This window comes from Odontesthes bonariensis, chromosome 8, assembly GCF_027942865.1.
Source record: "Odontesthes bonariensis isolate fOdoBon6 chromosome 8, fOdoBon6.hap1, whole genome shotgun sequence".
NCBI classification, from domain to species: Eukaryota; Metazoa; Chordata; class Actinopteri; order Atheriniformes; family Atherinopsidae; genus Odontesthes; species Odontesthes bonariensis.
Window position 1 is genome coordinate 20,415,679 of NC_134513.1, and position 22,820 is coordinate 20,438,498.

Sequence of the window (22,820 nt, forward strand, 5' to 3'; positions counted from 1 at the left end):
GAGTAATATCAACGAACATCCAGTACAAAATGTCAAATAAAACACGACAGAAGCAACTTTTCGCAACGAAATTTGATATGGATTACCAGTGCACACCAGTAACCACTCCGGTGAGTTGATGATTTTGAAAACGGACGTTTATGGTGCTTTTACGGACCTTTTTGGACATGCACATGACTTGCCATTCTGAAGCAGGTTGAGATGAATCAAAATTAGGCAAATACTGGAGACAGCAGTAAACATCAAAAAAACGGTGAGGGGGGTTCTAAAACATTGCAGACGACTCAGAAAAGAGGCTTAATGTTGAAAATACCGCAGTTCTCCTTTAATATTACTCACAGCAATGGAAATAATTCAACATCGCTTCTAAAACCACTCATGTTAACCACATGTTTTTATCAGTTCCTCCTGAAAATGATCAATAAATTACAAACTTTCACAGGATTCCCATCCAGCCCATGAAGGTTTATCATTAATCTTGTTTTTATTACCTTGTTGTGACACCTTTGATTGGATGTTTGCTATCAGAAACATTTAAAGTGTTTTCCTGCAGTCCAGCAGCTTCTATAAGTCCCAATAACTTCACCTGATTCTCCGACATCAAGTGTTTCCATCTCACCTGTAACTCCTGCACCAGCAGTGACCACTGAGAGAGATGACTTATCACCAGAGATGGCTCAGCTTTGGTCCTGAATGCAGCACACTGAAAGCTTTTTCCTTCACACACAAACTGGAAACAAAAACACTTTTCAGTTTGCTCTGAAGTCGTCTCTTCACCAGAGTTTTGGTTCCAACTACATGAACTGATTAATCCTTTTCTTCTGTTTTTTAAGTTCAGCTGCTGATCAGTGATTGGACTGAAGGCCTCAGCTCTGTTTACAGTGTGAAGAGTTTCAGAGTGACGGCAGCCTGCAGGCACAGAGGACTATATACAGAGTCAAATGAACCTTCCATCAGTGCATCATTTAAGTCAAACAGAATAATCTCAGTATAATTATGGGGTATAATGTATATATCTACATCTGATTGCTTCAAAGTTAATTAAGTATATTGTAATGACTTGGCGGAGGCTCTGAGACCAGCGGTTGCCGAACTGCTCTTTTATTAAGCTTTACACATCACAACTTCCAGTACAGTCATTCTGGCCAAGGAACACGGGTGACTCTCAGTCCTGCTCTGCAACCGACCCGCAGGAGAGCACCAAACCTGCACACAGACTGGCCCACGCCCACTCTGCTCCACCAACCACCAGCCCACACCTGAGTGGCATGACCTGCGGTCCAGTGACTGACAGGGAGAGGAGGAAACAAGCCAGCTGTGTGCTTTTAACCTTATTCTGGGTCGTTGCAATATAATCCATTAGTCCGAGCAAACTTGATCTGAATAACAACAGTACGGGACTCCTGCGACAGGTCTGCATCATTGTAAATTCTGTTCATACCTGAAAGAAAACTCAAAATACAAAAAAATTGGTGAATGTGTAAAGTTCTCTTAAATAACTCGTACGCACCACTTAACAGCAAATCTGTTCCTACGAGTGGTTCTTGCATGAGGCCCATTGAGATAACCCCTCCACCATGTTAAGGTGGGGATTCTACGAAGGGGGTGTGCTGTTTCATTTAATAATAACAAATATATATTGCAGCAGAAAGAATCAGGAGGAACATGAATATAAAAGGCACCCATGTGTGAACGCTGTCACTTTAACAGATTGATGAAGCTGTTACCATTGTCTCATGTGAAAACAGCCTCAGAGTTTCTGTGTGTGTGTGTGTGTGTGTGTGCAGCCTGTCAGGCTGTCTGATCACAGAGGAAGGCTGTGCTTCTCTGGCTGAAGCTGTGACCTCCAACCCCCCCCCCCCCCATCTGAGAGAGCTGGACCTGAGCTCCAACCATCCAGCAGACTCAGGAGAGAAGCTGCTGACGGCTGCTCTGAAGGATCCACACAAACTCAGGTATGGAGAGGCCTGCTGCAGCATATCGTCTTTATATTTTTACACAGAACCAGTCACAAGTCTGGACACGCCTACCCATTCACTGAGATGTTTCTAAAGTTTTTATTAGTTGCTGTAAATAAAGAAAAATGTCAAGTCTACCTTGATAATCGCTGGAAACTATTACCTAACTATTGTCTGCCTCTATCAAGAACAAATATTCAGTAAGTTTTATAATTCATGGAAATGATTAAATTACCCGGCGCTCAGAACTCAAGAAATGTAAATGTATAATTTTTGATTTGATATAAAAGACAAGAAACGGAGAAACTGCTTAACAAAAACTTAATTTAAATAAAAGGTCCAGATTCCAAACAAAGAGACTTGTTTGTTGTCAGCTTTCGTCAGAGTGGCAGCAGGAAGCTGCTGCAGGTTACTTATTGATGAATTACCGTCATATAAAGCTGACCTCTGATCACTTTAAGACTCTTTTACGGTGTGCAGAGTTTCAGAGTGACAGCAGCCTGCAGACACAGAGGACTGATGTCGGAGAAGGAGCAGAGGATTTCCTCTTCTTCTACACAGACCTGGTCCACACAGCAGAGAGCTGCAGAGGGAAGACATTCATGGAAGAAGCTGAGTAAGTGACACTTTGATTCATTTAACAAAGTCTCAGAGCAGAGAGAGATTTCCTCTGCTGATGAGACACAAGTCATGTGAGCTGAGAGTAAACAGCAACAATCAGTGTGCTGATGAGGAGCTGCAGCTTGTTAGCAACATGAAATGTTTCCCACTCAGTCTGCTGCTGTTTTCTCCTCCAACAGAGGAACTCTGCCTGGAATGTGCTGTTCACTCACACTCTGTTCATCACTGCTCTCTGAACACACTCACAGTAAAACTCTGTCCTGATATGAGATCCAGATAAATCCTGGACTCTGATCCTGTTGGACTCTGATCCTCAACCTGTTTTATGAAGGATCATAATTCAGGTGTGTCTGGAGCCTCTGGGTGTGACCATGTGGACTCATCAGTGGGTTCATATAATAATATATATAATAAAGTTAGATAATATTTAACAGAGAGCAGTGAGCGCCCCCTGGTGGTTCCTGTCAGTCTGCAGTGATCCTGCAGGATGGATTTCTGGAGTCCTGCTGCTACTTATCTGCAGTGTAGGTCTTCATGTACAGTTCAGTCCTGTATTCAGCCCATCAGAGTGTTTCAGATAGCAGATTTATCATCATGCTGCAGGTTCAGATAATCAGTGTGTGTCAGTGAATGGAAATGTTTCATCATCATCATCATCATCAGGATCATGATGTCTGTGCTGCTCCATGCCTCCATCTAGTGGACTGATGGAAGTACAGCAGCTGATCTTTTTACAGCCCAAATGATGGAAAGGAGGATGTGAGTTGATGTGCAGATGAATGATCTGTGTTTCCTCTGCAGATGAAGGTAGAAAGTGTGTGTGAGCTGATGTGAGTTCAGCAGCATGGATCAGTGTGAGGACACTAAAACCTCTCTGCGTGGGGAACATGAGAGCCAGAGCAAAGCTCAGAGGTGAGAGGACCATCTCTAACTGTCCATGACTCTTCTCCATGTCAGAGCTCAGCACTCACATCACCAAACCACCTTTATTCACAGGAACCCACCTGAACCAGAACCAGAACCTGGACCTGAACCCAGCTGTGTGTCCTTTAAGAGTAACGAGTCAATGGGTCTTCCTCTTTTGTTCAAATCAGACCAACATCCATCCTTTAAGAGGTGAGCTGAGTGTAAATGTTGTAACAGAGTAAAATGTAGCAGAGTCAGTTGGAACACTTTTTCACACACTTATCAGCATTGATGTGTGTCTGTTAGTTTGTGTTGATTTAAATGACACATTTTCAACATTAATAATACAGAAAGCTGTCTCAGTGATGAGTTACTAACTGGTCAGTGAAATGGTTTCAGGAAAGACAAAATTGTTTTCCCTCTTGATGACAGAGTTGCAGGAGAGTTGCTGCCTACTTCCTGTGGTCAGAGATGTAACTGAAGTCTTTTAGATGATTCTCACCTGGAGACTGATTTGGATCTCTTATCAGGCTGTAAAAGGGTTTACCTCATTGGCTGCTCCTCTTATTAAGAGATGAGTCTCCATGGAAACAACATTGATGGATTTTTACTGGGAGTCTAATATATTGAAAGTATCCTGATGTTTTTCCGGTCATCATGTATTTCTGAGTTTGATGAAACAGCGAAGGAGACTTTTCCTGAACATGTCTGTTTTAATAAAAGAAGTGTTTTTCTGTCAGAGTCCATCAGAGACTCAGAGCTGATTACAGCTGTGTGTCCTGGAAGAGTCCCTGGTCAAAGGAAGACATTATTGGTGTAAAATTAATTAGTTATAATGGTTCAGATCGTTGATGTTTTAATACTTTATTCATTTTTCTTAACAATTTGGTCCACCAGGTCTGTAATTATATGTTTGGTCTCACAGCCTTTATTAAAACAGTGTTTTTATTGTGGTTAAATTTCAGGAAATCTGTGAGTTTTAATAGAACAAATGTTTTTCTCTCAGATCCAAACCTGAACCTGAACCTGAACCTGAACCTGAACCTGAACCTGAACCCAGCTGTGTGTCCTTTAAGAGCAACGAGTCAATGGGTTGTCCAATTGAATTCAAATCAGACCAACATCCATCCTTTAACAGGTGAGCTGAGTGTAAATGTTGTAACAGAGTAAAATGTAGCAGAGTCAGTTTGAACAGTTTTTCCTCGAACATGTGTTTAATGTGAGCTCAGCTCTGCTTCACATCCATTTCTGTGTTCATATGTGAAGCGGTGTGTGTTGGATGTTTCCCACAAACACAGGAGTCAGAGAGGAAAGAATGGATGTTGCCTCCAACAGGTGTTTCTGAGTGTCTGTAGGACAGCAGCTGGTCCAGCAGGGGGCGCCTTTGTGCTTTGGCTCTAACACAGTGTAGGCAGGAACTTCCACTCAGGCGGCAGGTGCTGCTGGATGGAGGAGGACAGATAGATTTTGTTCCCAGCCCTCCATCACCTGCTGCCACGGTTAAACTTTGCTCAAAATAAAAATGATACACATTTTTTTCAGTCTCTCATACAAAGATAATTAAAGAAAGGAGTCCATGTTGGGGCCTGCTTGGTGGTGTGGTGGTTAGCACCGTCACCTCACAGTAAGAAGGCTGCTGTCCCGAGCAGAGCCGGGTCCTAACATCCCTCTTCAGCACAACAGAATGGCACAGCGCCCTCATTGCTGCTGACTAAACCCAAAATCTCTCTCCTACTCCAGTTTGTCATCATCACTCATGAACAAGATGATTAAACTCCTCTGTTTGGGGGTGAGACCAGAGAGTCTCTATTATGAGGAGAGGGAAAGCTGGCGGCTTTTTCCGGGTGGTACTGCACTCTAGGGGGCGCCAACGAAGCAGTGCAGAGCAGTCAGAATGAATGTGGTACTATGAGATCCACCTTAGATGCAGCAATTGCTTTGAATAGAATTTTTTATATTTTTTAGATTAGATTTTTTAGACTCACTAGATTTTTTTAAAATACTCATTTATTGTCAGTATTGCCTCACGAGTGATGTCATGCATGTGGCATCACTTTAGGGCATGGTCAGTCCTAGCGCTGAGCTAGCAGAGGGGTGTTAGCTCAAATAGTTACAGATTTCAGCACAACCCTTTTACATACTCTCTGACTAGCCTCTGGTTTAGCTTTGGTTGTTGTTAGCGGCACCAGGTTAGCACTCTGGCACAGTGGACGAGTGCCGTAAAGCAGCCGGTCGTAATCTGCCGTGCGTTCTTCAGATTCCGTTAGCTAGATGCTAGCGGATACTGACTCGCAAATGCCAGACCTGTAAGAAAACAGAAAGATATAACTCCCAGGTTATTTTACTTTTGATATAAATCCACATCCCTCTGTCAGAAATCACAGTAATATTTTCAGGTTTCAGCCGCTAGCGGGGACATTTTTTGAGTTATTAGCGCCAGTCCTATGGAAAATGGTCATTCTGCACTCGCTCGCCAGCGTCCCCAGACAAAATCAACTGAACTGCAGCCAAATTTTGTATAATGGGGCGAATAGGAAGCGGAACGGCTGTCTGTAAAAGGGCTGTGGTGAGACTCATCCCTGAGCCTGATGGGTAACTGCACTCTTTTTCTGGTTGTGAACCATGAAGCAAAGCTGCTTTACATGTGTTTGTCTGCTCTAACGCGGGATGAGCAGCTCATTAGTTCCAATAGTAACCTGCTGCTATTTCCAACTCCAGGAGGTGTCATATCATCAGCTGATGATGGTTACATGGATACCCAGTGTGAGGGAGTCAGTATTGATGCTGCTACATCATGTTAGCAGCTGTGATCTGTTTGGTTTTGTGGCAGTTTATCTGAGTCATGACTGAGCAACTGATTAGTCGTCCTCATGTAAAGTGAAACTTTTTATCAGTCTGGATGGACTTCTGTTCTGACATTACCAAGTAGAGGATGTAGCGTTCTTGGTCAATTATATATGTATCAAATATAAGGATTTATCTTAAACCTCGAATTAAGGGCACCACCTACCGTAATCTTAACTTTACGTTACAGTCAGGTAGGAAAACTGTTAAAATCTTACGATCCTGGTATGTTAAATTAATAATCAGTTAATAATCAAGTAATAATCAGTCTCATATCTCGCTACTTTCGTGAAGTTCTCGTTTGGTTGGACAGACATTACGTAAAGAAAGCATACGACACAATCTGTGATTATAACATATAAAGATATATGAACTATTTATTAAAATGATATGACCAAAACATGAACCTTTAAAACAAACAGGAGATGCATTGAATATGGGTGATTATATAAAACACTTAGTGAATGGAAAATAAAATATGGGGAATGGGGAGATACTGGATGTATTCAAATAGTTTAGGTTGGCTGACTATTTGACGCTAAATACTGACATTTCGGATTAATGTATCATTCTGTGAAAGCCTCGAGACATCCATCAAACCCACTTTAAGGTGAAAACGGGTCGGTCTTACTGTGCTGAAGTTCTGCTTAGTCAGCTCGGAACACGGCAGCGGCCACGCGGGGTCCGAGGGGATTTCTCTTCCGCTCTCTGGGCCTTCCTGGCTGTGGTGGCTGACTTTTTAGCTTCTCAGTTGGTTCTTTCACTGGGAAACGGGAACGATGGTGCCGAGGGCTGTGGTTAGATGATCGAATCTTCCGAGTGTCAGTGGGTCCGTTGCTTCTCTGATGAAGTGAACTTAAGTTCACAGAAGATTAATAAAAGGTTGCTTGGAGTTGGCTTTCTGGGTAGGAAAACTTCATTCTGTTCTTATCTTTGTTCGGGTCTTTCTTTCTCGTCTCCGGGGTCTCACTGGGTTCTGGAGGGCTTCCTTCCGGTCGTCCTCTGCATCGCTCATCCTCACGTCCTTCCGCTCTCTCCTGAGATTATGGGAAAACTCCCAAACTCTGGTGAGCTCTTCTCTTCTGCTCAAACCATCTCCAAATCTCTCTGAGCAACTGTTCTCTGCTCAAATCTCCTTCTGAAACTCTGGGTTGGAACTCTTCTGGAACAAAAACTAGAAGCAAGAGGCGAGAGGCGAGAGAACGAGAGACGAGATGTTTTTCGCGGGCTCCGGGTTTTGATTCTCGGAGGCGGGGCATGACGTAAGCTTACACTACTCTTTCAGCCAATGATATGCTTGAACTGTGTGCATGTCTGCCTGGGTGTCTGTGTAAGATGATCTGTTTTTATATGGGGATTTCTGGATGAGACAAAGAAACTCTTATTTCTCCATTACTGTGTCTCATAGAACATTTGTCTCGGTGATTCTGAAAACACCACATCTTGTTAAGATATGCAGATTAAAGCTATAACATAGACTTGCAATATAAAGACATCAAAATAACACACAACGTAATTGATGATTATGACTTTCAAAATTCAGATGAATATCTATGAAATCGTGACATATGAATAGTGAACCACACAATGTTAATTTTCTGTGTTAACAATGGGGACACCAAACAAATACCAAATAGATACCGAAGGGACATCGTTAGAAGTTAATAGTTGCATATATTGTCCATTTTACTGAGTCCTCTGGGATTTAAATGTTCAACTAATCAACACTGCAGACCACTAGGGGGCAATGTGGTTCCATCAGGCAGGTTGGGCATTTTCCACCAAGATCAGTTCCTTGTCAATATTTAAGCCAGAATCGTACAAATTGTCTCTATATGCGTCTTGTGATCAAGCTGGAAACCTGAAAGAAATTGTATACGGTTATCAAACACATTTAATATAGTTTTAAGATTCGACTAAAAGTGAGTCTTAGTGAAGTCTTGTGTGTAGCCATCTGGTCGGTTCTCTGGTGGGAGAGGGTGTTAATATGTCAACCGCAATTCATGGTGAAGATAAGATAGTAAGTCTCCAACATTTCCAACAGAAAGGTTCTTTGTTCATTCGAGTTTATCCCAATTTATGGAGAGCGTCTGTTGCGAGTTCGACTCCCCAAAAACTCTCAAAAGGGTAGAAGGTTAACGTAAATTAGGCAGTTTCTGTCTCTTTTTCCTTTGTGGAAAGAAAATGAAGACCTGGTTTATATCCACATACGTAAACATCCCCCACAGGAATGTTGGTTTTGTCAAAGTTTGAAAAACTCTTAATCCACACGGCACTGTGACTGCTACAAGGATAACAGATTTAATCATTAGAGTTTGAACCTTCACACACTTATCAGCATTGATATGTGTGTCTGTTTGTTTGTGTTGATTTAAATGACACATTTTCAACATGTATGATACAGAAAATGATCTTTGGGTTAACTTTGAATGGGTTCCAAACAGTTTGTTCATCAGAAGCGGAGGACAGACAGATTTATTCAGAATTAAAAACCTGAACGTCTGAACCACATGGAGCTGATGGAGGTGTGATGTGTTCCAGGTTCAGCAGAGGAACAGTCAGCAGGGTGCTGGTTAGCTGCTTCAAGCTTTGAGAAGTTCAAATTAGTGAGCAACAGAACAAAAGTTTGTCCTGAAAGACTGAAATGAAACTTGGTAAACAGACAGGAACTCTGCTTCTTCCACTGAACTAAACACAGCTTTTGGAAGCTACAATGAAAGTTTGTCTCTCTTTGGGAAATAATCATCAGATGATGTTGAACAGTCATCGTCTGAGGCCTTCACACTGGGAGCTGCCCAGTACAACCAGTCCGATCCTAGCACACACTGGCTCTGGCTGCCTTGCTCCAGGGCACTTCAGCAGGGAGGGAAAGCTTTCTGAAGGGGTTGGTGAGAGCTGCTGGGACCCAACCAAAGTGAGCTGAAAGCTCCAAGCAGCTGCAGACTGAGCTGTTGGTTCTCAGTGGGATCAGCAGGACCAGTAAAGCTTTCCCACTACAGGGAGTCCTCTGATCCACTGCTCACATCCACACATCGCTTCATGGACCTTCACCTTGTGTTTGTCTCTGTGTGGACAGACAGAATGTGAGCTCATTCTTCATGATTCCTCCACAGAGTGGACCAGCAGAGCTCAGAGGGTCCCAGTGGTCCGTCTGCCCAGCAGCATCAAACACAGCTGGACTCCATATTTATGGTCTGTACATGTACAACAACTACTTTTCCATCTGTTCTGTTCACAGCCATCTCCATGCTGCACTTTGTAGACCAGTGGGTTGTCAGTGTGTCCATCTGATGTTTGGCTCCATGGTTTCAGTCTGATTGGCTCATTCATATAGTTTTCTGTTCCAGCTGCTGGAGGACAACATGCTCACTTTTGTGAAGGAGGAGCTGAAGAAGATGCAGAAGGTTCTGAGTCCAGATTACCCAGAATGCTTAGAGAGTCAGAGGGAGGCTGAGGATGAAGAGCAGAGGAGCAGCAGAGAGGCGTTAGTGAAGATCACAGTTCACTTCCTGAGGAGAATGAAGCAGGAGGAGCTGGCTGACCGTCTGCAGAGCAGTAAGAGGATTCCTCTAAAGATTTAACCTGCTGGATAAAGGACACATTTACTGATGTCTCAGCACACAGAACAGCAGATGTTCAGATACTCATTCTGTACAGGGTTTACATGTTTATTTACTGATGTTATTTCTTGTCTTCATTCAGAACTTTGTGAACGTAAACTTAAATCTGCTCTGAAGAAGAAGTTCCAGCGTGTGTTTGAGGGGATTCCTAAAGCAGGAAAGCCAACCCTTCTGAATCAGATCTACACAGAGCTCTACATTACAGAGGGAGGGACCGGAGAGGTTAATGATGAACACGAGGTCAGACAGATTGAAGCAGCATCCAGGAAAGCAGGCAGAGCAGAAACATCCATCAGACAAGAAGACATCTTTAAAGTCCCACCTGGAAGAGATGAACCAATCAGAACAGTGATGACAAAGGGAGTGGCTGGCATTGGGAAAACAGTCTTAACACAGAAGTTCACTTTGGACTGGGCTGAAGGCAAAGCCAACCAGGACATCCAGTTCATGTTTCCATTCACTTTCAGACAGCTGAATGTGCTGAAAGAGAGAAAGTTCAGCTTGGTGGAACTTGTTCATCACTTCTTTAATGAAGTTAAAAAAGCAGGAATCTGCAGCTTTGAACAGTTCCAGGTTGTGTTCATCTTTGACGGTCTGGATGAGTGTCGACTTCCTCTGGACTTCCACAGCAAGGAGCCCCTGACTGATGCTACAGAGCCCACCTCAGTGGATGTGCTGCTGACAAACCTCATCAGGGGGAAGCTGCTTCCTTCTGCTCGCCTCTGGATAACCACACGACCTGCAGCAGCCAATCAGATCCCTCCTGACTGTGTCGGCATGGTGACAGAGGTCAGGGGGTTCACTGACCCACAGAAGGAGGAGTACTTCAGGAAGAGGTTCAGAGATGAGGAGCAGGCCAGCAGGATCATCTCCCACATCCAGACATCCCGAAGCCTCCACATCATGTGCCACATCCCGGTCTTCTGCTGGATCACTGCTACAGTTCTGGAGGATGTGTTGGAAACCAGAGAGGGAGGAGAGCTGCCCAACACCCTGACTGAGATGTACATCCACTTCCTGGTGGTTCAGGCCAAAGTGAAGAAGGTCAAGTATGAAGGAGGAGCTGAGACAGATCCACACTGGAGTCCAGAGAGCAGGAAGATGATTGAGTCTCTGGGAAAACTGGCTTTTGAGCAGCTGCAGAAAGGAAACCTGGTCTTCTATGAATCAGACCTGACAGAGTGTGGCATCGATATCTCAGCAGCCTCAGTGTACTCAGGAGTGTTCACACAGATCTTCAAAGAGGAGAGAGGGCTGTACCAGGAGAAGGTGTTCTGCTTCATCCATCTGAGTGTTCAGGAGTTTCTGGCTGCTCTTCATGTGCATCTGACCTTCATCAACTCTGGACTCAACCTGATGGAGCAGCAAACAACCCCCTGGTGGCCTAAATGGTTCAATAAACAAGGTCTAAAACATCTCCATCAGAGTGCTGTGAACAAGGCCTTAGAGAGTCCAAATGGACACCTGGACCTGTTCCTCCGCTTCCTCCTGGGTCTTTCACTGCAGACCAATCAGAGTGTCCTACGAGGTCTGCTGACACAGACAGGAAGTAGCTCAGAGACCCATCAGGAAACAGTCGATTACATCAAGAAGAAGATCAGTGAGAATCTGTCTGCAGAGAGAAGCATCAATCTGCTCCACTGTCTGAATGAACTGAATGATCGTTCTCTGGTGGAGGAGATCCAACAGGCCCTGAGTTCAGGAAGTCTCTCCACAGATAATCTGTCTCCTGCTCAGTGGTCAGCTCTGGTCTTCATCTTACTGTCATCAGGAAAAGATCTGGATGTGTTTGACCTGAAGAAATACTCTGCTTCAGAGGAGGCTCTTCTGAGGCTGCTGCCAGTGGTCAAAGCCTCCAACAAAGCTCTGTACATACAACATAGATATATTTCTTTTTAAATACATTCTTTACTTATTAACAGAGAAAAAAACTCTATTTAGCTGATTTTATTTTATGTTTTTACTTTATTTCCATAGATATATAAACAGAGGTGGGTAGTAACGAGTTACATTTACTTGAGTAAGTTTTTGAAAAAAATATACTTCTCAGAGTAGTTTTAAATCACTATACTTTTTACTTTTACTTGAGTAGATTTGTGAAGAAGAAATTGTACTCTTACTTTGCTACATTAGGCCACAATGAGCTCGGTACTTTTCTTCTTACCTCTTTGGTATTCTACGCCTCATTATTTTTATCCCCCCGCGTACGCCTCATTTTAATGTTTTATTCTGACAGAGGGAGACTTCCGCCAAAGGCTCTACCACCTGACTGTGTTTCACCAATCAAACGTAGCCGTGCAGTCTCGTCACGTGACCATACTCAATCTCAGCGGCGGGACGGGTTAGCTTTACAGTTTACAGTCGTGGCAAACTAAAAAAGAAATAGATGAAAAATGTCAGAATCAACGGTGGGAAATGAAGACACAGACGAGGCCTCATACTGAAAGCATGTTTACCTTACAAAGAGTGCGAAACAGCAGCTACATTATGTGTCTTCTGTGTCAACCAAAACAAACACACATTTCAGCATTCAGAAACTCAACATCTAACTTGAGGAAACATGTAGCGGTAAGTTTCCTAAACTCGTTTTTTCCTCCATGGATAGGCGAATGTTTGTTTTTTTAGGTTACATATGGGTTACATATGTTTTAAACATTTCCTAAGTCTCTTTTATTTTTTATTGAAGTACTTGAATTTACCTGGATTATTTTAATTTAAGCTTTTTTGTTATTAATTAATTCATTTTAATTTATTTCATCAATTGGATGAACTCTAATTTGCCTAATGATGATTATTTAGTATTTTTGTCTGTCTGATTGAATGCTTGTGTTAACAAATAAATCAGACGTTACTCAACAGTTACTCAGTACTTGAGTAGTTTTTTCACCAAGCACTTTTTTACTCTTACTCAAGTAATTATTTGGATGAATATTTTTTACTTTTACTTGAGTACAATGTTTGGCTACTCTACCCACCTCTGCATATAAACAGAAACAAACAGGGAAAAATAATTCTTACACATATATAAATGTAGTTTGATTGATTAATGGATCAAGTTATTTCCTTCCATCTCATTCCCTCCTCAGACTGGATGGCTGTAACCTCTCAGATGAAGGATGTGCAGCTCTGTCCTCAGTTCTCAGCTCCCAGTCCTCCAGCCTGACAGAACTGGACCTGAGTAACAACAAAAACCTGCAGGATTCAGGAGTGAAGCAGCTTTCTGCTGGACTGAAGAGTCCAAACTGCAGACTGAAAAAACTCAGGTAAGGATTCATGACCTTTTCAGCTGCGAGCTGATATAATTCTGGCTTAAATGGATTAAAAACAGCTTCCAGGTACCTTGATCAATGAAACAGGTTGACCTGTTCTGCCTTTTGATTATCTGGCTTAAATAACTCTGATAATAAAACATAACACACAGTTTAAAGAAATACCAAAGTGCTCTTTTGCTTGAACTCCTTTCCATTCCTGTAGATTTGTCCTGAAACACAGATCCATCACATACCCAAAGTAAACTACTTTACAGAAATATGAGCTGTTTTTTCCTCACACTGCACTGGAACAGAGTGATGATATCTTTATGGTTATTCGGTTTGAGGTGAACCTGACCCTTTGTGAAGGCGACTGTGAATTAGACAGATGTGCAGCCTCTGGTTTGCTGCCATTTAACGGGCCACAAAGCCACATAATCCTTTAGTGAATCAGAAGCTGAATGTATTTCCCAAACACACAGAATCCTTCTAAGTGTTACTGGAAGTGAATAAGACATGTTTGAACACACTGGGGAAAAAAAATCATGTCCAAGTGATTTTTCTAAACAGATGCCTGTAGATGACTAAAATCAGGATCTGCAAGTCCCAGCTGCTCACCAAGTCTGACTCCTAATATTAAAATGGCACAAAAAAGGATATTTTACAGCTTTTAATCAGACTAAATCTGGAAGCTGTCCAAAAGCAGCTCCACACAGTCCACAGAAATGTTGCTGTTTTTATCAGATATTTTCTCCCCAGACTCCTCAGAGTCATGATGACTGCATGTTTTCAGTATGTCAGCATGAATAAGAATACTCAGGAATCCATCCATCCATCCATAATCTTCCACTTCTCCGGGGGTCGGGTCGCGGGGGCAGCAGCTTGAGCAGAGAAGCCCAGACGTCCCTGTCCCCGGCCACTTCCTCCAGCTCTTCTGGGGGGACCCCGAGGCGTTCCCAGGCCAGCCGAGAAACATAGTCTCTCCAACGTGTCCTGGGTCTCCCCCGGGGCCTCCTCCCAGTGGGACGGGCCCGGAACACCTCACCAGGGAGGCGTCCAGGAGGCATCCTAACCAGATGCCCGAGCCTCCTCATCTGACTCCTCTCAATGCGGAGGAGCAGCGGTTCTACTCCGAGCCCCTCCCGGATGACCGAGCTTCTCACCCTATCTCTAAGGGAGAGCCCAGACACCCTGCGGAGGAAACTCATTTCGGCCGCTTGTATTGGCGATCTCGTTCTTTCGGTCACTACCCACAGCTCGTGACCATAGGTGAGGGTAGGAACATAGATTGACCGGTAAATCGAGAGCTTCGCCTTCTGGCTCAGCTCCTTCTTCACCACGACGGGCCGGTGCAGAGCCCGCATCACTGCAGACGCCGCACCGATCCGTCTGTCAATCTCCTGCTCCATTCGTCCCTCACTCCTGAACAAGACCCTGAGATACTTGAACTCCTCCACTTGGGGAAGGATCTCATTCCCGACCCAGAGAGAGCATTCCACCCTACTCAGGAATACTGTCTGAAATTCCAAAGCAGAGGACATTTAATTATCCTGCAGCAAGGGAAGGTTTACATACAGAAGCTGTGATGCAAATGTTCAGAGATGCAGAGTTCTCAGGAAGCTTTTATAGGGCAGAGAAGACGGATGCTTGCGTCTATGCATGAGACATTTCCTTCTGTCCTGCTGGGAGCAGATAGCGGTGTTGATACCGCCCAGGCTGTGGGACACTCAGTTCTTAGAGCGGACAGTGGTGATCTCCCGAGTGCAGCTATTAATCTCATGCATGCGTCAACATAAGCAGTTACACAGAAGTAGAAATGATAATGTGAGCATAAAGGATCAGATTTTTTCTATCGCAGTACGTCCTGAAGTGTAGATTTAGTTTTGCTGTCTGTTTTGAACATGAGAAACTCTAAAAATAAATAAATCAATAACTAAAGTGCAGTTTAAGCTTTTTAAATGTACTTCTCTGTGGAAACTTTTTAAAGTGAGTCAAAGTAAGAGAAAAAAAGTTGTCCTTTCTGTATTCATATCTTGGAAGAAAGGTCTGTCAGTCCTACAGAAAGCATGGCGGTCTGCAGAGTGACACACAAAGGCTGCAGCTACAGAGCCCAGCTCAGCTAGGGTTAGAGGAGAGGAATATGAAATATTTCCACATGCTAAGTTGGAGTTTAAAGGTTTATTGAGGGAACAAGGGGATCAAAAAGACAAGATAAACCTGAGGAATTCAGGGCAGAAGGGCTAAAAGAGCCAATCCTTGCTGGGTGATGACACACTCGACTTTGTATGAAGGAGGGAGGTTGAGTGACTTCTCCAGAGGCCGAGGGCCTTAAAGGGGAAGTTCGTTTTTTAAACCTGAACTTTATTTCTGGCATAAAATAAGTTCATCTACTCACCGATAACAGTTTGGTGAAAGTCAGCGTCCTTCGGACACTATTTATATCAATCGAGATCCGCGTATATCCCTATAACAGGAGTGAACCGGGCTTAGACAATACAGTGGGATGACATCATCGACGCGTGCCGTGCCACGAGACGTGTGTATAGAAATCCCCCGATAGCCCCAAATAACAACAACATGGCAGCTCTGAGCTAACAGTGCAATAGTACGCGTTCATTCAGTCATTGGTCTTATAGTATTGGTGAAATAAAGACAGATAATATCTTATTTAGAGGCTGTATTGTCTGCCCTGTTCACTCCGGCAAAACAGCTGACTGTCAGTGTGAGAAGATGCTTTGCTCACATGGTGTTCTTTGCTGAGCTGAGATCATCAGTAACAAAACAGGATGAGCCAATAACAGCAGAAGATACATCTTTTAGTTGCTGCTTTGGTAGCGAGCATCTGTACTGATCTGCTCATTAGTCCAGTGTTTGGATTTCCTGAAGATGAGTCTCTCAGTGGAGCTGCTGCCGGCTGTGTTTCTGTCTGCTTCTAAATCATGTGACTCTGATGGAAGCTGTGATGTTTAAAGACTGAATGGAAACACTGAACTTAACACTCTGACTCCTCCTTGACTTCAGCTTTGCTGCTTCCTGCTGGAGATGGGGGAGGTCTCCCAACCATCAGCCTCAAACTCCACTGATTCTGATAGTTAGTCAAAGCGTCCATCAGCATCCATTAATCAGCCAAACTGATCAATCAGTCCACCTCTGGATGGTTCCAACACTTTTCTAAGGCTCTGTAATGTTTGCACTGACTGAAATATTCAAACACAACAAGTCACAGTAACAAGTTCTGCTGCTGTCGACTCTTTAAAGAAGTTTGATTCCATGATTCCATTAAACATCACTGCACCATGATTTTGTGCCTTTAACCTTCAATAAAACAGTGAACCTGATCTTTATTTCTATCAGTTTGTTCCCATTTGCTCCAAAGTTCCTCCTGACATGTTTGTTTTCTTTGAAACTTGAATCATTTGGCTGCACAACATGAGTTTGTATGGATGGAGCCACTGGTGGAGCTGGCAGAGTTTAAGAGCTGAAGTCACTCCGTCTTTATTGAAGCAGCAGCATGTTGTCATTAATATTAATGAGAGCTCTTTTTCACTTGTTCTGTCTGACTGTTTTAACCTGCATCCTGTTGGCTTCAGCTCACATGTTTTATTCTTTATTCAGATTGTGGGGCTGCAGTTTGTCAGAGATCAGCTGTGCTTCTGTGGTCTCTGCTCTGAAGTCCAACCCCTCCCATCTGACAGAACTGGACCTGAGCGGGAACACCATCAGTGACTCTGCAGCGAAGGAGCTGCGCAGCTTTCTGCAGAGTCCTCACTGTGGACTGAAGACTCTGAGGTCAGACACCATGTTTTAGTTGTTTGTTCAGATTAATATGATGTGAAAGTTGTGCTGGTCTTCATGGTAAAGTCTGTTTTCTTCTTCAGTGGTTTAGTTGATGAAATGATGATTCATTAAATAATGAGAAAACACAGTGAATCTGTCAGACAGAAACAAATCTAGAATCACTGGCTGATGCTTCTAGAGCTCCAGAGTTGGTGAATATTTCTGTCTGAAACAATAACAACAGTTTGGAGCAGCAAAACTCCAAAAGCCCGTTAATCAGCTGATACTAACAAACTCCCCTCCAACACTGTTGGAAATGAACAATCTTTGACTTGGTTAGAAAGCAGCTTTCATCACAGCAGCAGTTATCTTCAGTCAGATTCATTCATGATGACAAAATCCAGCCAAAAAGCTTCTCCCACTGATAACTGAAAGGAAATCACTTTCAGTTGAGCTTTATTTCATGAATTCTATCAATAATTCCCTCTGTTACACAATGTCAAGTCCAACTGAAAGTGATGCTGACATTTAGTGACTGTGAGGAAAACACAAAGAAGAGTTTATCAGAAGAAGAATAACATGATTGGATGATGGATGGAAGAAAAGCTGTGAGCTAACTTGTTGCTAGGTAACAGCAGATGAAAGGAGGCTGTGAGTGTGTGTGAGCAGCTTTCCATCAGGTGAGAAATGTGTGAAAACATGCAGCAGAGTCAGTGTTTGATAGCTGTGCAGCCAAAGAGAAGCTGAACAGGTGAAGTGCTGCGACCCTGTGCAGGTGAGCCCAACACAGACACAAAGGATGATCACTGAGCTGCCATGAAGGAGGGAGGCAGGGACTGCTGCATCACTGCAGATACATGCTGTTCTGTTCCCCTGCTGGCTGTGTGGGAGCTGTTCCCAGCTGTTTTATTCAGTAAGAGCTCAGAGTTGCTGTGAGCAGCATGTGAGTGAATGCAGGCTGAGAAACAGCAGATAAGAAACATGAAGCTTCATCAGTTTCTCTGAGGAACAAAAAACCAGATTCAAAGTGAAAAAAAGTGCAGCAGACGTTTATTTCAGTTTGAATGTAAAGTTCATTATTCTTTCATAGTGTTTTATTTGTACTTTAGTCTCATTTCTTCATATTTGAGATGTTTTCTGTTTTCAGATTCCCAAACTTTCTGTCAGATTCTGAACTTTTTTCCACCTTCTGATCCGTTTTTTCACTTTCAAACTGTTGCTGCTGACCTGCTTTGAGAGCCAGGACGTCAGCTGACAGGGGGGTTAAATCCTGACTGCCAGAATACCTGACTGATTCTGATAGTTAGTCAAAGCGTCCATCAGCATCCATTAATCAGCCAAACTGATCAATCAGTCCACCTCTGGATGGTTCCAACACTTTTCTAAGGCTCTGTAATGTTTGCACTGACTGAGATATTCAAACACAACAAGTCACAGTAACAAGTTCTGCTGCTGTCGACTCTTTAAAGAAGTTTGATTCCATGATTCCATTAAACATCACTGCTCCATGTTTTTGTGCCTTTAACCTTCAATAAAACAGTGAACCTGATCTCCATTTCTATCAGTTTGTTCCCATTTGCTCCAAAGTTCCTCCTGACATGTTTGTTTTCTTTGAAACTTGAATCATTTGGCTGCACAACATGAGTTTGTATGGATGGAGCCACTGGTGGAGCTGGGAGAGTTTAAGAGCTGAAGTCTGCAACTCTTTTTCAAGCATAATGCCTGGAACTTTCCAGGGATTCTGAAAGTAGTACATTAAATACCTCAATACAAAAAAAAAAAGAGTTCTCTAGGTCCCCTATATGTCCTGCTAGGTCCCTCCAAAGCCAGCAGGTTTGTTTACAAAATTGCAGACCGGACCGGTAAAAGGTAACCAATCAGGTTACGAGCTGGGCTCTGCTGCCTGTCAATCACCGATTGTGCACGCGCGATACAAGGTAGGCTCGTCCCCACGCTTATTTATCTAGACTATTGAACTTCATTACGGGCTAGTCTACTTACTGTGTCTTCCATGATCGCAAATGACAGGTGAGTTGATGAATGAGGAGTCGTGTACGCACATCTGGCGTGCATGTAGATGTGCACGAGTTCTCATGTGTTTTGATGGGGCGGGACAGGAAGTTGAATAACTTTTTATTTTTCGGTTAAAAAATAAGCATTTCTTGCATTTTGCGACTACGGAGGTCACCGTTTTCAACTTCAAGAGTTCTGATAGATCATGTAAACTCTTAAAATGCCAAAAATTAGGACTTTACGTATGACAACAACATATCCTGCAGACTGCAGCTTTAAAAGCTGAAGTCACTCCGTCTTTATTGAAGCAGCAGCATGTTGTCATTAATATTAATGAGAGCTCTTTTTCACTTGTTCTGTTGGACTGTTTTAACCTGCATCCTGTTGGCTTCAGCTCACATGTTTTATTCTTTATTCAGATTGAGGAGCTGCAGGTTGTCAGATATCAGCTGTGCTTCTCTGGTCTCTGCTCTGAAGTCCAACCCCTCCCATCTGACAGAACTGGACCTGAGCTGGAACATCATCAGTGACTCTGCAGAGAAGGAGCTGTGCAGCTTTCTGCAGAGTCCTCACTGTGGACTGAAGACTCTGAGGTCAGACACCATGTTTTAGTTGTATGTTCAGATTAATATGATGTGAAAGTTGTGCTGGTCTTCATGGTAAAGTCTGTTTTCTTCTTCAGTGGTTTAGTTGATGAAATGATAATTCATTAAATAATAAGAAAACACAGTGAATCTGTCAGTAAGAAACAAATCTAGAATCACTGGCTGATGCTTCTAGAGCTCCAGAGTTGGTGAATATTTCTGGCTGAAACAATAACAACAGTTTGGAGCAGCAAAACTCCAAAAGCCCGTTAATCAGCTGATAATAACAAACTCCCCTCCAACACTGTTGGAAATGAACAATCTTTGACTTGGTTAGAAAGCAGCTTTCATCACAGCAGCAGTTATCTTCAGTCAGATTCATTCATGATGACAAAATCCAGCCAAAAAGCTTCTCCCACTGATAACTGAAAGGAAATCACTTTCAGTTGAGCTTTATTTCATGAATTCTATCAATAATTCCCTCTGTTACACAATGTCAAGTCCAACTGAAAGTGATGCTGACATTTAGTGACTGTGAGGAAAACACAAAGAAGAGTTTATCAGAAGAAGAATAACATGATTGGATGATGGATGGAAGAAAAGCTGTGAGCTAACTTGTTGCTAGGTAACAGCAGATGGAAGGAGGCTGTGAGTGTGTGTGAGCAGCTTTCCATCAGGTGAGAAATGTGTGAAAACATGCAGCAGAGTCAGTGTTTGATATCTGTGCAGCCAAAGAGAAGCTGAACAGGTGAAGTGCTGCGACCCTGTGCAGGTGAGCCCAACACAGACACAAAGGATGATCACTGAGCTGCCATGAAGGAGGGAGGCAGGGACTGCTGCATCACTGCAGATACATGCTGTTCTGTTCCCCTGCTGGCTGTGTGGGAGCTGTTCCCACCTGTTTTATTCAGTAAGAGCTCAGAGTTGCTGTGAGCAGCATGTGAGTGAATGCAGGCTGAGAAACAGCAGATAACAAACATGAAGCTTCATCAGTTTCTCTGAGGAACAAAAAACGAGATTCAAAGTGAAAAAAAGTGCAGCAGACGTTTATTTCAGTTTGAATGTAAAGTTCATTCTTCTTTCATAATGTTTTATTTCCACTTTAGTCTCATTTCTTCATATTTGAGATGTTTTCTGTTTTCAGATTCAAACTTTCTGTCAGATTCTGAACTTTTTTCCACCTTCTGATCCGTTTTTTCACTTTCAAACTTTTGCTGCTGACCTGCTTTGAGAGCCAGGACGTCAGCTGACAGGGGGGTTAAATCCTGACTGCCAGAATACCTGACTGATTCTGATAGTTAGTCAAAGCGTCCATCAGCATCCATTAATCAGCCAAACTGATCAATCAGTCCACCTCTGGATGGTTCCAACACTTTTCTAAGGCTCTGTAATGTTTGCACTGACTGAAATATTCAAACACAACAAGTCACAGTAACAAGTTCTTCTGCTGTCGACTCTTTAAAGAAGTTTGATTCCATTAAACATCACTGCACCATGTTTTTGTGCCTTTAACCTTCAATAAAACAGTGAACCTGATCTCCATTTCTATCAGTTTGTTCCCATTTGCTCCAAAGTTCCTCCTGACATGTTTGTTTTCTTTGAAACTTGAATCATTTGGCTGCACAACATGAGTTTGTATGGATGGAGCCACTGGTGGAGCTGGCAGAGTTTAAGAGCTGAAGTCACTCCGTCTTTATTGAAGCAGCAGCATGTTGTCATTAATATTAATGAGAGCTCTTTTTCACTTGTTCTGTTTGACTGTTTTAACCTGCATCCTGTTGACTTCAGCTCACATGTGTTATTCTTTATTCAGATTGGAGTTCTGCAGTTTGTCAGAGATCAGCTGTGCTTCTGTGGTCTCTGCTCTGAAGTCCAACCCCTCCCATCTGACAGAACTGGACCTGAGCTGGAACATAAACATCAGTGACTCTGCAGAGAAGGAGCTGTGCAGCTTTCTGCAGAGTCCTCACTGTGGACTGAAGACTCTGAGGTCAGACACCATGTTTTAGTTGTTTGTTCAGATTAATATGATGTGAAAGTTGTGCTGGTCTTCATGGTAAAGTCTGTTTTCTTCTTCAGTGGTTTAGTTGATGAAATGATGATTCATTAAATTATGTTTTATTCTTTATTCAGATTGAGGAACTGCAGTTTGTCAGAGATCAGCTGTGCTTCTCTGGTCTCTGCTCTCAAGTCCAACCCCTCCCATCTGACAGAACTGGACCTGAGCAGGAACTACCTGAAGAAATCAGATGTGAAGGAGCTGTTTGTCCACACAACAAACTGCAGACTCTGAGGTCAGTAGAGGGTTGGAGGTCCATGCAGCTCTCAGCTGTATTTTATTTGACTTTATTTATTATTTATTACATTATATTTATTAAAGCTGATGGCAGCTGAGGAAGAGATGCTCTGAAACACTCGTTTATCTCCTCTCTTCTCTCTACAGGTGGGAGTCATGGTGATGAACAGGACGATGTGAGCTGAGAGGATGAAGCAGCAGCAGCTTGTGTGCAGAGAGACTCTGACTGATGATGATGATGATGTATATCCTGTTGGTGTGTGTTGGTATTCTGTGTTTTTCTTCCTTTGCGATAATATTGTTAAAGTTGGGTTAGAAATGATCAGTAATGGAAACGATCCTTAAACCTTCAGTTCCATCTGAATTCAAAGTACAGCCACAGTCTAAAGTTTGACACCTGTTTTATTCTCTCGGCTTAATTTTCTGCCTTTAAAAACGGACTTTTAATCTGTAAATCTTTCATCTTTTAATCTTTAAATCCATCAGTGGAAATGAAAAGCTGTCGGTGTGATTCAGTCAGAGACGAGCAGCTTTAGAGACGACTGACCTGATGGAAATGTGGGAACCTGAAAGGAACATTTGATTATTATTATCATTATTATTATTATTATGACAAACAAAGAAGAGGAACAGACTGAAGCCCAACTCGGCTGAAATGATCTTGTTGTTAAATAAACATCTTTTAACCTTTCTATAAATATTACTAAATCATATCTCTGTTACATTTTATGATGGCACAATCACATTATAACACAAGTATATTATTAATTTCTCTAATCAAACAGTCAAACATTTGAAGATGCTCATCGAACCTTTATTGTTATGCAGAACAGTGGCTCACTGTCTTATGACACCCTGCCCTTTAAAATGCTGTTGAAGGGTGGCTAGCAGATGGCGCCATAATTAATTTGATCAAATGCTTTGAAACACTGAACTATTTCTACACAATG

General features: G+C 42.8%; 1 protein-coding gene across 1 annotated transcript; it reads left to right on the forward strand.

The window, feature by feature from the left end:
* The first annotated feature begins 3,645 nt into the window (after positions 1-3,645).
* On the forward strand, positions 3,646-21,583 carry LOC142385946 (protein NLRC3-like). The gene is made up of 7 exons (XM_075472621.1): positions 3,646-3,695; positions 4,492-4,623; positions 9,443-9,521; positions 9,677-9,884; positions 10,032-11,549; positions 19,385-19,583; positions 21,388-21,583. Exons 1-7 carry the CDS (start codon positions 3,646-3,648, stop codon positions 21,581-21,583), a joined length of 2,382 nt encoding a protein of 793 aa, XP_075328736.1.
* Positions 21,584-22,820: the final 1,237 nt, after the last annotated feature.